This window comes from Symphalangus syndactylus, chromosome 12 (assembly GCF_028878055.3).
Source record: "Symphalangus syndactylus isolate Jambi chromosome 12, NHGRI_mSymSyn1-v2.1_pri, whole genome shotgun sequence".
NCBI lineage: Eukaryota > Metazoa > Chordata > Mammalia > Primates > Hylobatidae > Symphalangus > Symphalangus syndactylus.
This window is the reverse complement of record NC_072441.2, coordinates 136,894,321-136,919,263: the sequence shown is the minus strand read 5'-3', so window position 1 is coordinate 136,919,263 and position 24,943 is coordinate 136,894,321. Positions and strand designations below refer to the sequence as shown.

Sequence of the window (24,943 nt, the reverse complement as noted above, 5' to 3'; positions counted from 1 at the left end):
TTCTTTTTCTTTTTCTTTTGGCGGGGCGGGGGACAGAGTCTTGCTCTGTTGCCAGGCTCTAGTGCAGTGGTGCGACCTCAGCTCACTGCAGCCTCCACCTCCTGGATTCAAGTGATTCCCCCGCCTCAGCCTCCTGAGTAGCTGGGACTACAGGTGTGCGCCACCACACCCAGCTAACTTTTTTTATTTTTAGTAGAGACGGGGTTTCACCATGTTGGCCAGGATGGTCTCGATCTCCTGACCTCGTGATCTGTCCACCTTGGCCTCCCAAAGTGCTGGGTTTACAGGCATGAGCCACCGCACCTGGCCCCGGCCTTTATTTTTCTTAATCTTTCTTCAATGTATGTATAGCTCATACTTATTTCAGTGTTTAATATTAGAAGTGTCTTGATCTTTATTTAGAAGTTTGGTGATGTTTTTGTGACCAGAAATATGGAATAGGAACTAACTCTTATTTATGTCAATTAGCCTTTGGTAAAATTGGTTTTGTTATATGTTTGGCTTAAGTTGCAGTTTCCAAGAGCCTATCGAAGACATTAAGGGAGGACTTACTTTGCTTTAATTGGAAGCAGCATTGGTCAGGAATTGGGTTTCATTTTAGCGGAGCTTCCTGTGGTCTTTTTCCCTTGGACAGTTGTTGTGATGTTAGGTTTTTAAGTATTATCTCCCAACAACATCTGTTTGGTTTTAGTTACCTCAAAGAGCTGTATTGTGGATTTAGGCATACTGTAAAAGAGTTTGGTATAGAGAATGAAGTACATGCCAAGGAATAGAGAGCTGAACTGAAGTCTAAAGGTCCTGAGTTTCAGAAACCAGGTCATATTGCAATAAAACCTTAGATTTTTTTATTTATGAGGTTGATAATTTTGATACATCCTGTTGTTCCATGCCCAGGCATATCACTAAGGGAAGATTTGGCAGGCATGGTACCTGGTTGAGAGCAAGAGCTTGAAAGATTTCCAAGACAATTTTAAAAGAGGAATACTCTGATTTTGGGACGTTTTGAAAACTTCTGAAGTTTCATTTTTTTCTTTAGGAGTGATGAAGAGTAACTGGATATAAGAGCAACAGCTAGATTGCCCACTCATTAGTGGTCTGATTAAATCATCTCACTTCTGCATGTTTTTCCCCTTATCTTCTTGCTAATGGATGGCCAGGCAGAGGTATTTATCCTCCTCCTACTTACCCATTGTCATTGGTATTTCAGACTTTGCTAATCTATCCTGGTCACTTTTCTGAAGAGGTTCTGACTTTGAAAAGATTTACACTTGAGAATGGTACGCACCCACATTTCCAGCCTTTAAGTCTGCCTTGTAGCTTCCAGGACTGTCTTAGATGTTTGTGTGTGTGTGTCCTTTCTGTCATCCCCTTTTATTTTAAATGCACTTCAGTAAATCAGTTTCAGGTAGATTTCTGATTGCAGTCTTACTTTAAAGTCCCGGAGCTTCGGACTTTAGTCTAAGCTTCTGGAATAGCTTGTGTAACCATTTCCTTTGGTTAGGCAATTCCAATAAGTATTTCAGGGCCAAGCTTTCCAAGATTCCTCCCCCCCCCTTTTTTTTTTTCCTGAAAGGCCATATCCCAGCATCAGTCTTACCCCTCCACTTAGGGGTAATTAGTTATCAGACTGTGTGCTAGATACTGTGAGGGATCCAGAGAGATGAATCATGTAGATCCTACCCTCAAGGAGCTTGTATAGCAGGAGGGAAAATAAGACATACACATTGATGTGTACATCATACAAGGTATCAAATACAGTGATTGTACAAGATGATGTGGTGAGGACAGAAAGAGAGGTGCAGATCGGGCCTCCTTAAAGCTCCCAAGGGAGGGACCAGTTCCAGAAGGCGGTAGAGAATACTTCATGGAGAGATAGTAATTCAGTTGAGTGCCTGTAGTCCCAGCGACTTGGGAGGCTGTGGTGGAAGGATTGCTTGAGCCCAGGAGGTAGAGGCTGCAGTGAGCCAAGATCACGCCACTGCACTCCAGCCTGGGCAACAGAGCGAAACCCTGGCTTCGAGAAAAAAAAGAGAGAGAGAGAGAAAGAGTAGTTTAACATGGAATGAAGAGGATCCTGGAATGAGTCTCTTCTTTCTTTTATTTTTTATTATTATAATTTTTTTGAGGCAGGGTCTCCCTCTGTTGCCCAGGCTGGAATGCAGTGGTGTGATCATAGCTCACTGTAGCCTCAAACTCCTGGGCCCAGGAGATCCTTCTGCCTCAGCCTCCTGAGTAGCTAAGACTTATAGGTGTGTGCCACAATGCCTATTAAAAAAAATTTTTTTTATTCTTCTTTTTGAGATGGAGTCTCACTCTGTCGCCCAGGCTGTTGTGCAGTGGCATTATCTTGGCTCACTGCAACCTCCGCTTCCGAGGTTCAAGTGATCCTGTTGCCTCAGCCTCCTAAGTAGCTGGGATTATAAGCATGTGCCACCATGCCCGGCTAATTTATTTTGTGTTTTTAGTAGAAACGGGATTTCGCTATATTAGCCAGGCTGGTCTTGAACTCCTGACCTCAAGTGATCCTCCACCTCAGCCTCCCAAAGTGTTGGGATTACAGGTGTGAGCCACAGCTCCTGGCCTAAAAAAATCCTTTTTTTAGAGACAGAGTCTCATTGTGTTGCCAAGGCTGATCTCAAACTACTGGCCTGAAGTGATTCTGCTGTCTCAACCTCCGGAGTTGTTGGGATTACAGAGGTAAGCCACAGCACCCAGCCTCCTCTTACTTTTAAATACATTCTTTCCCTTATTATCCTAGAAGATGAACCCAGAATATTTTCCATGGGCTTGTAGATGTTGTAAATGGACTACTTCTGTAGCAAAATCAATTTATTTGCAATTCATGCATTAAAATAAGAGGTGGTGATTAACTAAGGTTGCTTTATTTATTTATTTTGAGACGGAGCCTTGCTCTGTCACCCAGGCTGGAGTGCAGTGGCGTGACCTCAGCTCACTGCAACCTCCACCTCCTGGGTTTGCAACCTCCATCTCCTTGGTTCCCAAGTAGCTGGGACTACAGGCATGTGCCACCACAGCCAGCTAATTTTTGTATTTTTAGTAGAGATGGGGTTTCACCATGTTGGCCAGGCTGGTCTCGAACTCCTGACCTCAGGTGATCCACTCGCCTTGGCCTCCCAAAGTGCTGGGATTACAGACGTGAACCACCGTGCCCGGCCTGCTTTATATATATAGTAATAATTGTTGGGTGTTTTTAAAGCTCCCTGCAAAGAATGGATCTGCTTTAGGAAAAGCCTTTTGAATAAAAGTACTCAGTTTCTCCAGGAATTTACATTAACAATTTATGTTTTTCTAAGAGACATTACTAATAATATCTGCAAAGGTGTTAGAAAACATGCTTCAAACCTTTTTCTCTTTTTTCCTGGTGAGAAGATCTTGTGTCCTTCAAAAGAAGATTACCTTTGTCTTTTGAAGTCAGGAATTTATAAAAAGAGTTTGCTGGATGGAAAAATCATAAAGGCCATAACTCTAAAACCTAATGTAAAGAAGAACAGTTAGAGCTGTCCAAAGATGGGAAAGAATGTCTTACCAGTAAGCCAGTTTCCCGGAACTGGAGTGGGGGGCCCTCAAAGGTAAGCCAGTTGACCACTTACGGTAGAATCACCCGGGGTTGGGCAGAGGTTGAAGAAAAGCTGTGAGCATCTTACAAAGAGGTGGACTTGAGTGTCTCCTTGTGTCTTTTTTTTTTTTTTTTTTTTTTCAGTCCTGAACTTCTATGATGCAGTAAAATGTAAAGGATATTATTGACTTGTATTTTTTGCTTTACCTATTTTGGATTTCCTAATGTAGATGGGCTTCTCAATTTTAAAACTTAACCTTTAATACATTTTCGGTTCCAAAAAAATTTGATAACTTCTGTTTTGTACCTGACTTCCACTGCTAGAGTATGTGGCTCTGAGCCAGCCAAAGATTCATGATCTGTTGACTACACAGATGTTTGGGAGCTGATCATGCCTGCACATCTGTAGTTGGGACAGGTCAACGTTTAAAAGCAGACTGCACAGATGGTTCTGGACATGCTTTTTGAATTGTGTACCTTTGTAATGTTTTGGGGGGATATCAGAGGACAGCCAGAATTTGTTACCAGACTTGTAAATCGTACAGATCTTTGTACTCCAACTAAACCTACCCATCCATTAGCAAGTATACAGAGATACTGTCCTGGCAATTGTGCATCTTTCTCCTTTGACCTTAGCAGTTTGCATGGCAAGTTGTGCCAGGATGAGGCCTGTCCAGGGACCCATGCAATAAAAGGTTAGATTCTTTTAAAGTTTTTTGATAATTATTATTATTTCCAGAAAGATATTTTTGTTTGCCCCATTTAAAAAGGTTACATTGAGTCACTGTCTTCATTTTCATGAGTACCTTGTAGAAAACTATTAATACTGATAAATAACTAAACTTCTCTAGATTACCTTAATTTTTTTGTTGTTGTTGTTATTCTCAGTACGTCTAAGAGAGTAGCATATAGGCCATGTGTATGTGGTGATAAATGAAAATGCAGGGGTCTTACTTGGTTATTTAGGACTTAAGATTTTATCTAGTCATTTTCAACTGTGATTGAACACTTCCCCTTAACTCTCTTCAGAAACTCCAAGATCATATTGTATCCCAGGTACTAGAATTTCTGTTCAGCTGTTTATAGGCCTCCACCACAAGAAGTTGGCTCCAAACCTATTCCCATTACATCATCACCCACTAATGTCATTACACCAGAATGAAATCTGCTTTGAAGCTTGTATTCTTGTTTTCCTTCCATTTCTTTCCCCTCATCATTTCCTTTAGAAGGAAAAGGGAAGGAAAAAAAAGAAAAAAATCAGAGACCTGTAAACATTTAAGAGTGAATTGGACATCCCCACAGGCTAAACCTAGAGTTGTCAGCTTTCATTCCATTCTGCTGTGATAGAGTGTTCTGCCCAGTATGTATCCACATGGAGCCTAGAAAGTAACAAGTCTGGTCATGTGACAACTGGCTTTGGTGCTTTGCTTTCAGCCCCTCAGAATTAGTTCCTAATGGCTCACATAGCTCTCTGCCAGCATCATGTCACTGGCATGTTAAACCTTTTCAAATAATTCCTCAGAATAGAGATTCTTAGGAGAGCACTAAATTTCTCCATTCTTTGTGTTTAATTAAACTGTTCTTGCATTTAAATATTTGCCACATAAGCGCTTAAGACATTACAATACAGGTTGAATATCCTTAATCTGAAAATCTGAAATCCAAAAGTTTTTGAGCCCTGACATGACGCTCAAAGGAAATGCTCATTTTGGATTTTGGATTTTCAGATTTGGGATGCTCAACCAGTAAGTATAATGCAAACTTATTCCAAAAAAAAAAAAAAAAAAAAAAAAAAGGCTGGGCGCGGTGGCTCATGCCTGTAATCCCAGCACTTTGGGAGGACGAGGCGGGTGGATCATCTGAGGTCAGGAGTTTGAGACAGCCTGGCCAACATGGCAAAACCCCATCTCTACTAAAAATACAAACAATTAGTCAGGCGTGGTGGCAGATGCCTGTAATCCCAGCTACCCAGGAGGCTGAGGCAGGAGAATCACATGAACCTGGGAGGCGGAGGTTGCAGTGAGCTGAGATCACGCCACTGCACTCCAGTCTGGGCAACAAGAGTGAAATTCTGTCTCAAAAAAAAAAGTCACAATCCCAAACATTTCTGGTCCCAGGCATTTCAGAATTTCAGATAAGGGATGCTCAACCTGTGTTATCTACAGTTATAACTGACATGAGTTTCCTTATTCATCTTCCCTTCTTTGTCACAAAGCAGTTGACTAAATTGCAGGTTCTAGCCCTCTTTCTCTATCCTAATTTTAATTCTACTTTTTTTTTTTTCTTTTTGCAATGGAGTCTTGCTCTGTTGCCCAGGCTGGAGTGCAATGGCGTGATCTTGGCTCACTGCAACCTCTGCCTCCTGGGTTCAAGCGATTCTCCTGCCTCTGCCTCCTGAGTAACTGGGATTACAAGCGTCTGCCACCACGCCCGGCTAATTTTTGTATTTTTAGTAGAGATGGGGTTTCACCATGTTGCCCAGGCTGGTCTCGAACTCTTGACCTCAGGTGATCCCCCTGCCTCAGCTTCCCAAAGTGTTTGGATTACAGGCGTGAGCCACCACACCCGGCCTCTCCTTTGTTTTTTTAACTGTCTTTAAGGCTTCCAGTTGCCAGTGTGCTGTGTTAGGCTTTGTGTTTAATAACATGATTCAGGTTAGGAAAGAACTGGCAAGTAGTTTCATTTCAGAGGCTTCATGTTACCTACGCAGTTATTGGCCTCCTGTCCTTTGAGGCAGATTTGCCTGAGATTAGAAGGAATAATCATCATCAGGAGCCTCAGAGAAACAGGACCACAGTGCCTAAAACAAAAGAACAAACTTAGCGCTCTCTCTCTCTTTTTTTTTTTAAGAGACAGAGGCTTGCTATGTTGCCTAGGCTGTCTTGAACTCTTGGGCCCAAGTGATCCTACTGGCTCACCTTCCTGAGTAGCTGGAACCACAGGCATGCGCCATTGTGCCCAGCTTGGCTTTTATCTTTTAAGACTCTGGGTTTACATTTCTGTACAGTACTAATCACTGGGGACTTTTAATATAAAAATTTGCTGAAGGCTGTGGCGTGGAGTATGAGAAGCCACAGAGAACTTGAAAAAGCTTTGGAAAGAATGGCATTGAAAGTTATGGGCTGGACTAGGGCAACAAAGTACTTTTCCTCACCCCACACCCATATAAGAAGTTAAAAGTCCTTGATTAACATTAGGATTTCAGCTTACATTTCTAGCAACTTTTGATATTCTAGTTGGAGCTCTTCAGTGGTCTCTATGGTATAAGCTAGATAGAAGGAAAAACTTTCCTACCAATGTTTTTAAGATGTAAGTCCATGTTAAAATCTTTTTAGCGTAGTTATATACCTTATCAAACTGAAAAATTGAATAGATTCATAAAAACATCCACAAATATACAAATGCCTAATCTGGACAGAAAGTCTGACTTTATTGTTTCTAATGTGTCTTATGTATGTGTTTATTTTCAGTTGTCGAGATGTCCACAGAAGGAGGATTTGGTGGTACTAGCAGCAGTGATGCCCAGCAAAGCCTACAGTCGTTCTGGCCTCGGGTCATGGAAGAAATCCGGAATTTAACAGTGGTGAGGAAGAATGAGAAACTTTTATTAGAAACTTTTAAAGAGTATAAAGAGCTCTGGGAAATTAACCAAAACTCTGACTAAAACATTTTTAATTTCAAGCACATTCACAGAGGCATAGTTCATCCCTGACCTGTGGGTAGGAAAATGAAAACATAATTTGCCTTCTGTGAGGTAACTGCAAGGGTGTCTTTTATATCTCAGTGGTCTTCCATAGGCATGTGGTAAATACTTTGACTTGGAGGTAGTTTAATGTGAGGCATATCTTTTAGGACTTACAGAAAAACGGAGATCTCATCTTCCTTCAGTAGCTGTAGCTCAATTTTTAGGCCTGATTTACTGGCCCTACCACATTTCTAGAACTTGGTAAAAACTATTGGGCAATTTATTCAACAACGAATTTATGGTGATCCAGGAACTCTTTCCAGGTGTTAAAAAGATATACTTTGATCGCAGTTTCTCAACACCTGCATTATTGGCATTTTGGGCCAGATAATTCTTTGTTGTGAGGGGCCATCTTATGCATAACAGCATGTTTAGCAGCACCCCTAGCCTCTACTCACTAGATGCCAGTAGCACCCCTCCCCAAGTTGTGACAACCAAAAAATGTCTCCAGACACTGGCAAATGTCCCCATGGGCAAAAATCATCCCCTATTGAGAACTACTGACTCAGAATAATTAAATATAACCTCGGCCTGTGAGGAGCTTACAATCTAGTAATTACAACCAGAATAATTTAGTCAGTAGGTATTTATTAAATACTTACTGAATCAGGCACAGTGATGAGTCCTGAAGCAGTAAAAGTCAAGGAGCACAGAGGACATAGTGCTTGTTTCTTTCTGGTTGAGTTAGGGAAGGGTTTAAGTAAAGGGAACATTTTTGTTGAGTCTTAAAATATGAGTAAGCATTCACCAGATGTGAAGGATGAGAGGGCAAAGACAAGGGCATGCATAAAGACATGGAGGCCCAGAGGGGAGGGCCTTATAGTTAGGGGAACATCAAGACATTCAGAGTACCTGGAGGTTACTGTGTGTTTAGCGGAGGTTGAGGGAAGGAGTAAGTATGTGGTATGAGAGTGGTAGTGGAAGGTGAGGCAGGTTAGAGTTGGAATATTTTTGTAATACAGTTGTCATGTCCTTAATGAAGAATGTTCATTAAGGTGTCATTTTAGCACATACTAAAGGAGCTCCCTGTGTTGGCTGTGTCATTCCTATCCTGGAAATACTAGCATCCTGGCAGAGCGGACACTGGATTCCTTCCTGATGTGAATTAATGTTGCAATTGCTTAGGGTTAGTGACCTTTAACTTCTGACGTTACAGTGTCAGTTTATTCATTCACTCAACAAATACTTATTATGTACCAACTAAGGCTATGCTAGATACTGTGGATACAGTAATGAACCAGACAGACAGGATCACTGCACCCATGGAACATAGATTCTGATGAGACAGGCTAATAAACAAGTCATTAATGAAATAAAATAACTTATGATAAATGCCCACTGACTTCAGGGATAAAAAGTAATTCATGTTTTGGATATACCTCTAGGTCATGTTTGTTTATATGAAGAGTTTTCAGCAGTTGAACTTGGCTTAGCCTTTCTTAGACTGGCCTGGGTTCAGAGTGGATTTCCACTGAAAAGTCATTGTTCCTCTTCTGCAGTCTAAGGTAGTAGTTATCTAAACTGTCTCAGATATAAAAGAGAAGGGAGGAATAAATGAAATAATAAAGTCAAAAGTGGGGTGTTTTGTTCATATTTTAGGGGGATAATCTCATGATTAAGCTTATCAGCTTTTGGTGCTGGGGTCAGCTTGGTGTAAAATAAATGATCTCCTGGGGTGTGGTGGGACTAGGCCAATCGAGCAAGTCTGTGCCGCAGCTTGAGCCGAGAGGCATAAATCCAGGATCAGGGAAGTGGCCAGATAAACTCTGGAGGTTTAAGCTCAGCACCTAACTTTTCTGTTTTGTTGGACTTTGATTTCTTTTTTTTTTTTTTAGTTGTAAAAAAACACATAAAATTTCACCCCTTATCCATTTTTAAATGTACAGTTCAGAAGTATTAAGTATAATCACATTGTTATGAAACTTATCTTGAGAATTTTTTCACATTGCAGTACTGAAACTGTGCACTCACTAAACAACCACCATTCTGCTTTCTATGAATTTGACTATTTTTGATAACCTCATAGAAGTGGGATCATATCGTACAGTCCCCTACTTAAACGATGATTCAACTTAATGTTTTTTCCACTTTACAGTGGTTAGAAAACGATGTGCATTCAGTAGCAGTTGTGCTTTGAGTACCCATTCAACCATTCTGTTTTTCGCTTTCAATCTAGTATTCAATAAATTATGAGATACTCAACACTTTACTACAAAATAGGGTTTGTGTTATATTATTTCGCCCAACTTTAGGCTAATGTAAATGTTCTGAGCACATTTAAGGTGGGCGAGGCTAAGCTATGACGTTTGATAGGCTAGGTGTAGTAAATGCATTTTCAACTTCGGATCTTTTCAACTTACGATAGCTTTATCAGGATGTAACCTCATTGTAAGTAGAACAACATCTGTATTCGTCTTTTTGTCTTATCACTTAGCATGTCTGTTGAAGCATGTGACAGGATGTCCTTCTTTTTTTATCTTTTTTCTTTTTTTTTTCCTTTTTGGAGACAGGGTCTCACTCTGTCATCCAGGCTGGAGTGTAGTGGTACAATTATGGCTCACTGCAGCCTTGACCTCTCAGGCTCAAACGATCCTCCCGCCTCAGCCTCCTGAGTAGCTGAGACTACAGGTGCACGCCACCAAACCCAGCTAATTTTTGCATTTTTCTGTAGAGGCAGGGTCCCACCATGTTACCCTGGCTGGTCTCAAACTTCTGGGCTCAAGCAGTCCTCCCACCTCCACCTCCCAAAGTGCTGGGATTATAGGTGTGAGCCACCATGCCTGGCCTTTGTTTTTTCTTTTTTAAAGAGACAAGGTCTCACTCTGTTGTTCATTGCTGGAGTGCAGTGGCAGGATTATAGCTCACTGTAGCCTTGAACTCTTGGGCTCAAGGGACCCTTCCTCTTCAGTCCCCTAAGTAGCTAGGACTCTAGTTTTAGTGCACCACCACACCTGGCTAATTTTTAAAAAAAAAATCTTATGTAGAGATGGAGGTCTCACTGTGTTGCCCAGGCTGGTCTCAAAATTCCTGGCCTCAAGCAATCCTCCTGCCTTGGCCCTCCAAAGCACTGAGATTACACACATGAACCATCATGTCTGGCCTATCCTTTTTTTTTTTAAGGCAGAATCATACCCTGTTGTATGTATATACTACATTTTGTTTATCTGTTCATCTGTTAATGGACATTTGGGTTGGTTCCACCTCTTGGCTATTGTGAATAGTGTTGCTGTGTTACATGAGTGTGCAAATACCTCTTCAAGACCCTGGGCTTTGATTTGTAACCTACTTGGTTTACAAGTTTGATTGCCAACAAAGCTGATCATGATGTTGACCAAATTTTAGTCCCTAGACTTTTAGTCTATCAGAAGTTAAAAGAGAATTACTTTGAGGGATTCAGTTTTGGTTCAAGTTTTGTGGGTGAAGAGAAAGAAAAGTAAAGAGGAAGTTGTCTTTAATCCTTCTTGTATTGGTGACTAATTAAAATTCTCCTCCTATATACTTTTGAAAGGGACTCCTAGACCTCTGCCATGCTATGTCTTTTGTATCAGGTGCTTAGAACAATGTCTGGCATATAGTAGGTGCACAATAAATATTTGAACGAATTAGACTCCACTTCAGGTTTAGTGCAAAGCAACATCAGTTCCATGTTTGAGTAACAATGCAATCCAGTAAAGTCAGGGTAACTTTTTTCCCTTTGTATGACTCTTATTTTCCCCTCTTCTCAGGAGTACAACATGTGATGGCATCTGCTTCTCTGACTGCGCTGCTGCCTGTGTAACATGACCAAACATTTTAGCATTTAATCTCTCCCTTTCCAGAACTCAACAGTACTTAAAACCAGACTTCCTCAGATGTGTCAGAGCCTCTTAGGTTGACGCCTCAAAATATCTAACAGATTAAAAAGAAAAAAACTCCTTATGTTTAAACTACCCAATCATAAGTAAAACTTATGAGAATATTCATAAGGTGTGATCGCAGACTGGGACACAAATTGTTTCAAAAAGAAGTAATTGAAGTTTGCTAGATGATATATTTCATGATGTGTTGGAAACACTGACCTCAGGTCCTTTTGGTCTGAGTCCCGTAAAAGCAATTTATCTTTCATTTTAGCTTGTTCTCATACTCTTAAAAGCTCTGTAATGGTCTATAAATCCAGGTGGTGTTCAGCTGGGATTGAAATGAGTTAAAAACCATACCAAGATGATTGTGCACCAGAGTGATTGTGTAAAATACTATATTCCCGCACAGCAGAGCTCTGGGAACAGTAAATAACAGACTTCTTCGTGTTGAGTTTTGCCCCACTGGGCCTCTTTGAAAATAGGAAAGAGAAAGCTAACTTTGTCTTTATGGAGGTGAGTTGGGGGCGGGTGGGCAACGATGCTGAATTTCTAAAAGAAAAATCTAATTCTCTACTTACTCTTTACATCCCATTCAGCCTTCACTTAACTGTAATTGAGTGCCTAGGGCACTTTCTTTTAATTGGCAGTTTCATCTTTTCATTCCTCAGTGCCTCCTGATTGGGTGATGACATTTCTAACATTACAATCAAATCAGATAACTGTTTAAACAAGAACTTGGTGGTGAAGGTTGGTGGACTGTTACAAAACAGGTCCTGCGCTGTGTGAGCCCTTCCTGTAGAGCAGTGCTTCTCAAACTTTATTGTCTGTGTGAACCACATGAGGGAGGATCTTCTTAAAATATTGATGCTGATGTGGTAGGTTGGGAACAGAATCTGGGATTCTGTGTTTTCTTTTGAGTTCCCAGGTGATACCATTGCTGGTCCAAGGACCTTACTTTGAGTAGCAGGGCCGTAAAGCAGTAGTCCTTAACTCTCACTTGGATCATAGTCACAAGGGGAGTTTTCAAAAAACATGATGCCAGTACTCTACCCACTAGAGCAGGGGTCCCCAGTCCCTGGGCCACAGACCAGTATGGGTCCATGGCCTGTTAGGAACCTAGGAACCGGGCTGCACAGCAGGAGATGAGCAGCCAGTGAGCAGGCATTACTGCCTGAGCTCCACCTCCTGTCAGATCAGCAGCGGCATTAGATTCTCATAGGAATGTGAACCCTATCGTGAACTGCGCATGTGAGGGATCTAGGTAGCACACTCCTTATGAGAATCTAATGCCCACCCTGCCCATCTCTGGAAAAAATGTCTTGCACAAAACTGGTTCCTGAGGTTGGGGACCACTGTCCTAGAGTTCCTGATTCAGTTGGTCTCCAGAAGAGAGCTCAGGCATCTTGTTTTTGAAAAGCTTTTCAGATGATTCTAACCTGCAGCCCCAAGATTGAGAATCATTGATTTCAAAGGGTTGAGAATTTGGACTTGCCAGAGTGCCTGACTGAGTAGGCCTGGAAAAGGTTTCTCTTTATTATTTGAAACTCTGGACGTTCTTTAGTGCAGCCCAAGATCTGTTGACTTTTCTTTGTCTCCAAACTCTCATTGAGTGAATTCAGATTTGAATTTGTCTTGAAATGCAGCAGTTTCAGATGGAAGCATTTTTAACGTAGTTCTTTGGTAGTGGTCAGGAGCATGAGAATGTTCTGAGAGATAATCTGCTCTTCTGCCTTACTGATAGAACTCCCAAAAGTTGGGGGGGGGCGGGCGGGGAGTATGTGTCAGCTGTTCTTCCAGTTGAATCCGTATCAGGAGAAGGAGTTAAGGAGTTAAATGTTACTCACTTCAGTTACATGGTAGCTAGTGAAGTGGGGAGCATGAATCCAAGTTTCCTGGGCCTCAATCTACTGATTGTAGAGGGCCTCCCCTTTCCAACAAGCTTATGGTAAATCCTTACATGTAACTAGAAAGCTAGGATAGGATTATAGAAAGCTGGGTGATTGTCAACAGGGATGAACCATACACACACCTCAAGATCCACTTTTACACACTGCTCCTTGAGATCTCAAGGTTTCAGGAACATGAAAAAATAGTTTGTCACAAAGAAAAGCTTTGGGAAGGGGATTAAAGCAGAGCTTATTATAAATTTCTGCCTCATTTTATATCTCTGCAAGGCGGGAATGATCTCTTGATCCTTGACTTTTGTTGCTTTTGATTAAAGAATAGAAATTGAAGGAGTAAAATTTTACTCTTTCAATTTGGGGAAAGAGGTCTTTTTTATCAACTTTGGGCTTTAGTTAAGTAATCATGGAACATTCTTGTACAAATTACATTTAAAGCCAAGCCAAACAAGAGCACACTTGCAAGAGAGCTAAATCTATGATCATCTTGTGCTGTATGTATTAGCCTGGGAGGCTTTCCAAAGGAATGATCATCCCTAGCATTCTCTTTGGCATTTCTGTGTAGTGTCATCATCTGTGATATGCCACATAAGAAGGAAGACCAGTGGTTGATTTCTGGAATTAAACTTTAAAAAATAATCTCTTTAGGATCTGGCCCCAACCCAGTATCCTCTTTCCTGCTTCTCCCCTCTGTACTCAGGTAATAGATCTAAAACTTAAATAGGCTGTGATTTTTTGTATCTCTCTCTTTGTTGTTCTGTCTGAATAACATTCTCATACTTTTTCAACAGGCAAATTCCCAACATCCCTTAGACACAATTCAGATGTCATCCCCTTTGTGGAACATTTCCCAATCCCTCACTCTCCCTCCAGCCCCACATTGCTAGCTGTCCCTAGCAATGTGTCCTTCTTTATGTCCCTGCAGGGGATCCCTCCCCTCCAGTATTGGATAGGGGATTATAATGTTTTTATGTGACTGTCTCTGACAGACCACAGGCTCTTCAAAGGTAGGAGTAGATGTGTATTTTTTTTTCTTTCTTTTTTAAAGAGTGATGGGGTCTCACTTTGTTGACGGCTGGTCTCAAACTCCTGGCCTCAAGCGATTCTCCCATCTCAGCCTCCCAGAGTGCTGGGATTACATGTATGAGCCACCATGCCTGGCCTACATGTGTATTTTTTGCGTAGTAGTAGGTATCATACATTTACTATTAGTTGAGTTGCTTGAATCAGTAAGTGAAAGAGCAAGGGGAAAAACAAGAATAGAATGAATCTGCGCTACCGTTTCCTTTTGTTGAGATTTTAATAAACTGAACTTCTAAGTCTCTGTTACTCCAGGGTTAGTTTTAGTAGAGGCTTCATGGAAAATGTTGATACCTAATTTGGAAAAGGAAAAGATGAAAAATTGGTGTTTGAAGTTTGTAGAACAGAGTGGTAGCCAAGCAGCTTGTTGGGTTTGCATGGAAAAATTAGATGTCTTGGTGTACATTTTATCCTAATAGATTTTTTCTTTCTGTAATCATAAAATAGGTTCTGGGAAGACTGTTGATGTTTTTCCAAAATACCTTTTTTTGACATATATTTGAGATTTTCTGTTGGTCTTGCAAAAGAAAGTTCACTTATGCTTGTTAATTACATCAAATCTGAAATAATAGCTGCTCTTTCCATAATGTGATGATGCAAATTCCCAGGTGAGCATATTAGGTTTAGTGAGTCACATTTCAGACCACTTATAGAATCAATCATTTGACACCTAGTCCCAGTAGAGATTTTGCTGATTTTAGCTAATATCTGGCTTTGCACCTTTCTCTTCATTGCAGCTCTGAAACTCAAAATTGATTTTTTTCCTAGAATTGCATCTATCATTGGGCATGCGTTTAAATACCAGTAGTTTCAAAATAAAACAAAAAAGGGCTTAAATCTCAAATTATTGAGTAGTGCTGATTATAAAAGCCCTTTCCTAAATTATATCCACAGTGAAGTTATATGGTCCTCCCCCACTTCAGGCTTGTTTGTTAAGAAAAAAATAACACAGCTGTTCCTAAAAGGCAGCTGATAAATTCACCCTCATCCTTTTTCTATACTCCTCTACCCCCACTTGAAACAAATTTTGGAGACAAGGCCATTGCTACTGTGATGAGAAAGGAGCTCTCCTCTCCTGTTTCTGTTGTCAGGTTAGTGCAAATGTCAGAAATGGCCACTATCAGTTGTAAAGAACCGTGGGTCACTGTGGTCAAGTGCTCCGGCGTTGCTGTTACAGTTTGGTCACTGAATGGAAGAAGGAACTGGCAGTTTAGAGGAATACCCCTGAGACAGAAATCTCATTTTAATCTGCATATTGCAGACTGGTAAACTGACTTGGAAAAAAGAGAAGGCGCTCATAATGTCCCTCTATGTTAAAAAAAAAACATATTGCTTGGGGCTACGTTTCATGAGGGCACTGTTAGAGGCCATCCCAAGCTTTTTCTAAAGCCCATTAATTCTTTGAAGACCTGCATATGTTAAGTAAAGAAGAATTTTGCTCTGGAGCTTGTATTTTCTCCATTTCATCTGTACCTCTTCTCCCAACATATGCTTCCTGAAGAGAGGGACTAAGCCAGAGTGTTTCCTACTGCCTGTCATGCTTTGCCACACTGTTGATTGTCCCCACCATTTATGCATCTCTTGTTGTTCATTTCAGAAAGACTTCCGAGTACAGGAACTCCCACTGGCTCGTATTAAGAAGATTATGAAACTGGATGAAGATGTGAAGGTGAATTCACATTCATTTTTATTATTTCTTATTGAAGCTAATTGATGGGTAGGTTATTGCTCATTTCTCCAGAGCTCAAAGTTTAATTAAACAAGAACACACAAAAATTACTGTCTGTTGCTTTGTCATTTGGTTCCTGTGCAAAATTGTTAAGTGAGCCAAAATTGAGCAGTTTTGGTTACTATATGGATCCTGAAAATTTTTTAGATATTGAAAAAATAGTTGATGTTGGTTTTTTTTTTTTGAGAGTTTTACTCTGTTACCCAGGCTGGAGTGCAGTGGTGCGAGCTTGGCTCACTGCAACCTCTGCCTCCGAGGTTCAGGCAATTCCCATGCCTCAGACTCCCGAGTAGCTAGGATTACAGGCGCCCACCACCACACCCAGCTAATTTTTGTATTTTTTGTAGAGACAGGGTTTCACGATGTTGGCCAAGCTGGTCTTGAACTCCCGACCTCAGGTGATATGCCTGCCTCTGCCTCCCAAAGTGCTGGGATTATAGGTGTGAGCCACCGCATCTGGCCTTTTCTTTCTTTTTGAGGCAGGGTCTCACTCTGTCACCCAGGCTGGAGGGCAATGGCATAATCACGGCTCACTGTAGCCTTTACCTCCCAGGCTCAAGTGATCTTCCCACCTCAGCCTCCCAAGTAGCTGGGATTGCAGGCACGTGCCATCATGTCTGGCTTAATTTTTAATGTCTTTTAGAGCAGGGGACAGGATCTCACCGTGTTGCCCAGGCTAGTCACGAACTCCTGGGCTCAAGCAGTCCTCCAGTCTCAGCCTCCCAAAGTGCTAGGATTAGGTATGAGCCACCATGCCCAGCTGATATCTCACAGTTCCTTTCACAGTGTAGTATATACATGTATCATCAAATCAACAGGACAGTGCCATCATCTTAGCATCTTACATAGTTTGTTGATCTGAACTCTTAAGAAATTTTTGATAATGATATTCTACCTGCTCTAACCTTTTGATCTGTGAGTTTCTTTTACATGAATAATACTTGTGAGAGGGTTTGTGTGGGCTTGGCCATTTCTGTATTCCTAGGAGTCCATCTCCATTACAGATCTCAGAGAAAGAGGAACTCTGTCTCTTTACCACTCAAAATTAATAGTCTTTTGTAGTTTCACAGAAAGCTAACAATTGATAGTAATTTTCTCTTTTATTAGCTCCTTTCTTCCTCACAGTAGCCCTGTGAGATTTGATATAAGAATTATCAGTTCCATTTTACAGATAATGGAAATAGACACAAAGAGGTTAAGTGACTCACCCAGAGTGATAGGACCAAGATCCCATTTCTCATCTGCTGCTGCTTTAACTCTAGAGCTCTTTCTGTGGCTGTATCCTACACAGACTACCTCACCAAAGGTTTAGAACCTTGTTTGACCAAGAGCTTCGACTTTGAAATCAGACACATCAAGGAAGTTTATATGGCTTGAGCACTTCCTATGTGCCAAGCCCTGGGCTGGGTACCTATATTATCTCATTTGATTGCCACAATAAAACTGGAAGGTTATCCTCTTTTTCAGTACGTGAAAAAGCCCAAAAGGATGGGAAGCCTGCAATTGTATCCAAATCCATTGGCTTTCAAGCTCATTCTCCTTCCTCATATTGTTTCTCCTTGGATTAGAACCTAAACCCTGCCACTTACTGGCTCTATGGCTGTGGGCAAGTCACTTCATCTCTCTTGAACCCTAGTTTCTTTGAAAGGCTATTATAAGAGTAAGAAAGCACCTTGCACAAGGTTTGGCACATAGTATGTGCTAGATAAGTATTCTTTCTCCCTGTTACCTGCTTTGTTCCCACTCATGGATTTATTTTACCTTGGAATCTCTTGAGCATACCACCTCATTTTTTGACCCTTGCCCCATAGTCCCATGCCAAGCAATGAGGCAAGAGACAGACTGGTTTGAATGACTTGCTGGTGATTGACAAGGAGGGCCTGTGTCTGTTACAGATGATCAGTGCAGAAGCGCCTGTACTCTTTGCCAAGGCAGCCCAGATTTTTATCACAGAGTTGACTCTTCGAGCCTGGATTCACACAGAAGATAACAAGCGCCGGACTCTACAGGTATTATTGCAGACTTAGATTAGGAAAACTGCGGTAAGCAACGGCCTTTGCCTGTTCTCCTGCGTGGCTTTGGACCAAAGATTGTTCTCCTTTAGGCCTCTATCAAGCTGACATGTAATTGGCATCTCCACTGTTGGGAGGCAGACATACCTTTTAGCCATGATGATTGTGTTTCTCCACCAAAAATCTTAATCATTTCTCTCCTGGTTTTCACAGCTTAGTGACTGAACTCTTTTCCCTTGGTGAGCCCTCACTATAAACAGAGGCTCAAGTGATAGAGTATTTACCTGTTTCCAAGTGTAAACAACTTCTGGTTGGGAGCCTTGAAAGATTCCAGGAAGTATCATCAGTTTCACTAGCTTCATTAGGCTTTTTGTTCCTTGTAGGCCTTCCTGGGAGTCCTTTTCTTCTTCCTTTTCTGTTTTTTTTTTTTTAATTTTAATTTTAACCTAGCAAATCCACATTCATACCGTATGCAGAGCCCTTGGTCATTGACTCTAGAAACCCTCACCCTATAGCCAAGCCCTGGCTCTTAGAGATTTCCCAGATACAAGAAGAGTGTAACAAGTATAAAACAGTGGCAGTATTTTAACAATGAAGCCAAGAAAGTAAATTATTTTCTCTTCTTGTTTCCCTTTACCTACAAAGTAGAAAATGCATGTGTTTATTCATTTATTCTAAAAATACTTACTGAACACCCACAATGTACCAGGCACTTTTCTAGGCTCTGGGGATTAACAATACACAAAACAGACAAAAATCCTTATTTGTGGGAAGCCTGCATTCTAGTACAGCTTGTCAACGTGGCATAAAGTTAGGATTTGTGTACATTACTATATGAAAGTTTTAAAGCAAAAAAAGCAAAAAATATGGAGCTCCAATAAATGATACGCATGTTGAAGTCACAAAATTTAGGTTGCCTTGAAGTTAGTCTGTGGATCCAGAGAGATCCAGTTAAAGCTCCCTTAAAGATCAGTTCAGATTAGAAAATAAAATAGGCAAAACACTTGGATAAACCTTCAGAAAAAAAGATAAACAAATGCCCAATAAACCCATGAGAAGATGTGCAACATCATTAGTCATCGGGGAAATACAAAACCGCAGTGAGATACTGTTTTACACCCACTAGAATACCTAAAATAAAAAAGACTGACAATACCGCAGTTGGTGAGGAAGTGGAGTGTCTGAAACTCATATATTGCTGGTCAGAATCTAAAGTGGTACAGTCACTTTGAAAAAATATTTGACATTTTCTGATAAACATATCCCCCTACTCTGTAACCCAGCCATTTCACTCCTAGGTATGTACCCAAAAGAACTGTAGCCATTCTTATATAAAAATGCTCTTAACAACCTTGTTTATAGTATCCCAAAACTGGAAACAACTCAAGTGTCCATCAGTATAGGAATATATAAACAAATTCTGAGGTATTGATGAAATGGATTCCTCCTCAGCAATAAAAAGAAACAAACCATTGTTCCATACAACATGGATAAATCTCAAAGATACTATGTTAACAAAAGGAACCAGAGGGAAAAAATTACATAGTGCATGATACAATGCATTATTACCACCTATAGTGATAGAAATCAGAGTTGTGGTTGCCCAGATTTAGGGAAGTGTGGGGGAAGGATATTGACTGGAAAGGGCTAGAAGGAACTTTCTATATTCTTTTTTTATTTTTTGAGACAGGGTCTCACTCTGTAGCCTAGGCTAGAGTGCAGTGGCGCAATCACAGCTCACTGCAGCCTCGACCTCCTGGGCTCAAGTGATCCTCCCACCTCAGCCTCCCAAGTAGCTGAGACTACAGGTGCGTGCCACCATATCTGGCTTAAAATTGTTGTTGTTGTTGTTGTTGTTGTAGAGATGAGGCCTTACTATGTTGCCCAGAGCTGGTCTTGAAACTCCTGGCTCAAGCGATCCTCCTGCCTCAGGGAATTTAAAAAACATAATAAAAATTTTAGGAAGACCAACTTAAGTATATCTATGTTTCCAAAATACTCTAGAACATTTTATTATATGCTGGAGATGTTTATTATTTTTCTTTTTCCCCTTTTATTCCATCAATAAATGAGCCATTTAGATAGATTGAGTAGATGACATCAAAAAATATGACGCTATATTGTAGTCATCTTAAATGAGTTCTGGCAGTCTTAAGATGGGCCCTGCTTCAGTTGGGAGGGTTTATCGTCAAGCTGGTGGTTGGCAAGAAGGGTGGACTAGAGTTTTGCATTTCAGAGGCTTGGGGCCGTCACAGATACAAGGGAAAGAAAAAAAAATTTCCATCCCCTCCTGTTTTGTCTGATGAGTCACCTTTTAAGGTGTGGTATATAGAGTTTGCTAAGGATTTCTGTTAGTGTGTTAACATTTTCCCCAGCATTTTATTATGAAAAATTTCAAACATAAGCAAAGTTTACAGTGAATACCTGTATACTTACATTCTAGATTCTACCATAAACATTTTACTATGCTTATTTTATTCCCATATCTATTTATCCCTCTATCCATCCTTCAAGTAATCTGTTTTTAAGTGCATTGTAAAGTTTACTTTGCCCAAATACTTTAACATGCATATCATTCACTAGAGTTCAGTGTTTTTTCATATTGTTTTTCCTTTTGCTTTAAATCTTTAGTAAAGTAACACAAATCTTAACTATACATACTATGTTGGGTTTTAGTAAAAATCTTTTAATTTTATTATTCAAAGAAAGGAAGTATCACACTTGGAGAGAAACCCCGATTAGAGCAGGTCTTGGTTTCAGTATCATTAGCCCTCTGACTCCTGTGTTCTCTGACCTCTCCTGCTGCTGTTCATAGCACAAACTATGAATATCAGAATTCTCACAAGCTATGGTTTTTATTTGGGAATTCAAAACTGCAATGATAAACCCATGGTTTAAGTATTGTAATTTAGAATTCCCAAATAAAAATCATAGCTTGTGAGAACTTAGTGTATATAGATCCAGTGACTTGAAAATGTTGCAAAAAATTATTGAATTAGGATTTTACCTAAGAAATCCAAAATAGATTATAACTACTTGTGAACCAAAGAGAAAATATTATTTAGGGCCTTAAAAAGATTATAAACCTAATTTTGCTAACCCACAGAATGACCAGAAACCTACCGATTGAGATTACTAGGTTTGTAATTTGAAAATCGTGGGGAGAGGATCAAGCAGGAGTAGCAGTGGTTGGAGGCTCAGATATCCCATTTTACAGTGCGAGTTACACGTGTCTCTTTCCTTTTTGTTGATGGTTGTCCACCAGGTCTGATCATTTAAAGTATATGAGTTTGGCTGTGCTTATTTCAGCTGTAGACTTGCCCATAGGTGTTTAGTTTGGCTTAAAAGTCGTCTTACCTTACTTGGAGGGTATAAAGCCAAGTGAACTAGTTTCTCCCCAGGCTAATTTTTCACATCACTTTTCTTTGTTACAGAGAAATGATATCGCCATGGCAATTACAAAATTTGATCAGTTTGATTTTCTCATCGATATTGTTCCAAGAGATGAACTGAAACCTCCAAAGCGTCAGGTGAGCTGTAAAGGCATTGCGGTTGCTGCTGACTGAAGAGCGCTTTGCATACTGGTGTCAGATACGCTCCTTCTCCTCTCTCAGCACAAGTCATTTGCTATTCCTTTTGCTCCTCGTTTCTAGACCAGATTCATTCTTAACATCTCCTTCTGTTACTCATTTCTGGATACTTTTAACTCAGTGCCTCTGAAGTGGTATTTCAGTGAAAATAGACAAAATGAAAATGAAAGACTTTAGTTACAAATGGTAAAGTTAAGCTCATTTCAAGTTATCTTAGGAAGTCTATCAGAGCTCTTCATCTGGGATAGGAGAATATTCCCAGAAAGTTATAGATTTTAGATTTTTAAGAAACAGCTTCTCTGTGTGCACAGTGGTATTTGGAGTGAATGGACTATGTTTTCTCTTCCTCTATATTGTGGTTCTTTATATCTTTATATAGTGCCCTGACTGCACACTAGAATCACCTGTTGGGGTTTTAAAAATATCAGCGCCCAGGCTCTAACCCACATCAGCTGAATCAGAGTCTCATGATGGAGCCCAGGCATCAGTACCTTTTAAAACTCCCTGGATGCTTTTAATGTGCAACCAGATTTGAGAACCACCACTTGAGCTGTTTTCCAAGCAATCACAAGAAAGAATATGAATGTCTGCCTTCCCCTCTCTTCTGCCTGCCCCTCTCCAAAGGTCACACTAGTTGTTTTTTCAGCACCTTGGGTGCATATAGCTCTTAATTGTGATTGTAATAGACCTCTGTCCTTTAGGGCTCATTGTTTTAAGCTTGTAGATTGCATGATTCACTAGGTGCCACTTGGGAAATAGTGGCAGAATCTCACAGGAGCAAAGCTCTGCCTTGTTCTGCTTGCTTTGTTATATAAAACTTTATTTTTAATGAATTGTTTCATAGTATATTATCCTTAGAAGTAGTCATTCAGTGACAACCATTCTCCCCATCCCAGCCTGTATTAATAACCAGTCAGAGAAAGTCTAGGAGAAATGGGCATCCTAATGAACATTTGTAATTCTGACCCTGCATGAGGGCCTTTGGATTAGCAAGCCCTCTGTCACCTCCTTGCTAGAGTAGGGTGTGCCTCACTGCGTCTCCGTTCTTTCTGGGCAGTCTTTGCTACTGTAAACATCCTTGACTGGAAGCTGTAAGGTGTTCAGAGGAGCTTTCAGTCGGATGTTTACAGCGGCAGGCTGCCACGGTCGTCCCCAGCTACGCATCGGCTTTGAAACATTGCAGGTTTGTGCCCACAGGCTCAATTCCTCCTCTTGGGGGTCCTTCCCTCCTCTCTCAGAAGTCACAACAACAAGAACTCAGGCCATTTATCTTCCTTCAGAACAAAGAGTATCATACACCTGCTTTCCTTGTTGAAATTGTTTTCTCCTTTTGTCTATCAGAAGCCCCCTTTAAAACAAGATAGTGAGCTCTGTGATGAAATCAGGCCTTGCTCGCTCTCATTGTGCTAACTCCTTGTTTTCTATGGGCTGCCTGCTGAATACACTGGCTGGAGAGAAGGGTCACATTCTGTCAGTTCCTCCAAATACCTCAGTGCTTCTGGGTCTCTCGGGGTGTCATACAGCTCCTTATTCCATCTTAGCCAGACTCGAAATGCTATGATCCATCTGCTTTTAAAGTGTGTCTAGCTGAAACAGCTTCTTGTTGCTTGGATTTAGTTCTTTGTAGGTGTTCAAGGCATTGATTGGCATCGTATTCGGGACAGCTGCTGCCTGGCCTTTGAAAGGTTGAGATTGCTGAAAGCTGGCCTGAAATTCTAAGATAGCATTTTTAATCCTCTGTAGACACGAAGTTTTCCCAGGCTCCAAATTGGCTGGCACTTCCTAAAGTCCTTTAAAACGCCTACTCTCCAAAACCCACCCTTTCTGAAGGAGGCAGCAGTTCACTCTTGCTACTAAAGCGAATGTACTTTTTTCCAGTCAGGGCTGGCTGCACAACACTGTAGAGATGGCCCTAGGATGTGATGCTGCTCTTCTCTGGCACTGTTCGTCAGTCTCAGCTTCTGAAAAGATTCCAAGAGCAAGCCCTGTAGTTGGGGAGGCCACTGCTAAAGTTGAGCAAGTGCCCCATTCTGGATTGATCCAGTCATTAAAGCATTGTTCTGCCACTTGGGGCAACCTCGCACTGCTGGGAAAAGGAACTAGTCAGAAATATTGAATTGTGAGTCCGAGGCCCTGACTTCTCAAAGATACTTGAGAGTTTTGCTTGTTCTTCAGAGAAGCAAGTAAAGATTATTTGAAGGTAGGAGGTAGTTGAGGCCTGACTTCTGCCCCACTAAAGCTATGAGTTGAAAGTTCCTGCCCATTGAAATGTCATTATCTTTTCACCCATTTCTTTAAACCAAGCATAATCATTTCCTTGCTAGCTTGACCTCCATTGGCAGAATGAGTCTTCATAATGCAGAAGAGCCTTAAGATATGCCTTCTTCCATTCCAGTGATTTGAGAACAGTTGTGCCTTGTCCTAACAACACAAACCTAGGTGCCTCCACTTGATTCTCACAGTGTCCTAGATACTGTCTAGTTCATAAACAGTTTAAGAGGATATAGTAAGCAGCATAGGAGGAGCTCTTTACTGCTCTCACAGCTTTTGGCAAGAGATATTTTGGGTTCTGGAAGGGGTTTTTAAAGGGTTTGCTTTTTGTCTGACAAAAAGATCATATTCAATACTAGATCAGCTGTAGTCGGTGATAACTGGAGACTAAACAATCACAGGTCACGGCTAGAAAATGCAGGTGTCTCCCTGCTGCCTAGCTTCCTACACAGCTGGTTCTGGGGCTCTCATTCCTGTATACCCTCTCATTACCCAAGAGCTTTTCCAAGTTAGGTCTGGATTTCAGTGATTTGTGCTTTTTGTAAAATAAGAAGGGAGATCTCAGTGGAACACAAGTACCTTGAACCTACTTCAACAGCTTTGCAAAGAGCAGTTGGCTTCTGTTTCTTGGCTGCAAAAGGTATCAGTATTTTAGCCTTGCCACAGCCAAGACCTAGTTTCCAGGCTGACATTTATTTATAATGATGATAAGTTGGGGTTGAAATGGAGTTGACGTTGCCATTTTTAAATTGTTGTGGAAATTGAGACCTAGATGAAAATAAAAGGGAATCTCCTTTTCCTTCTGCCTCAGCATAATCATATTGAGGGTTAAAACTATTTGTGTCTGAAGCACAGACTATATTAACCTAAAAAGTCAGTTCATATATTAACTTAGAAACCCAGAATGTTACAGGTACCTCCCTAAACTGGGTAGATGGCTGTCAAGTAACATGTCATGCAGAGACCCATGTTTCTCAGGGGCTAGATACTGGCAGTCCTAGTTTTAGTATCCTAGCCCCCAGACATCAGGCAAACAAAGGATACTCAGCTCTGTTCCATAGGGGACACTAGCTGCTTCCTCACACTATGGCCACAGAGTCCTAGAGGTACCAAAAGAGAGTTTAGAGACTACTTTTTTCTGTTGGTAACAGCTGATGGGTTTAAGAGAATTTGTCATACCACCAAGTTGGATTCAGAGA

General features: G+C 40.9%; 1 protein-coding gene across 7 annotated transcripts in view; it reads left to right on the top strand.

Annotated features, from left to right (window-relative positions):
• NFYC (nuclear transcription factor Y subunit gamma) overlaps positions 1-24,943 on the top strand; it is a 78,853-nt gene that overhangs the window by 39,054 nt on the left and 14,856 nt on the right. For 3 of the 7 annotated variants that reach the window (XM_055254837.2, XM_055254832.2, XM_055254835.2), the window contains exons 2-5: positions 7,048-7,160; positions 15,740-15,811; positions 17,767-17,880; positions 21,318-21,413. In XM_055254837.2, coding sequence (XP_055110812.1) covers positions 7,056-7,160; positions 15,740-15,811; positions 17,767-17,880; positions 21,318-21,413 — 387 coding nt within the window. In that variant the 5' untranslated portion in view covers positions 7,048-7,055. Of the gene's footprint in view, positions 1-2,602; positions 2,698-3,390; positions 3,591-4,213; positions 4,273-7,047; positions 7,161-15,739; positions 15,812-17,766; positions 17,881-21,317; positions 21,414-24,943 lie in introns of those variants that run through there. The other 4 variants (XM_063625177.1, XM_063625178.1, XM_063625176.1 and 1 more) reach the window with 4 other exon arrangements.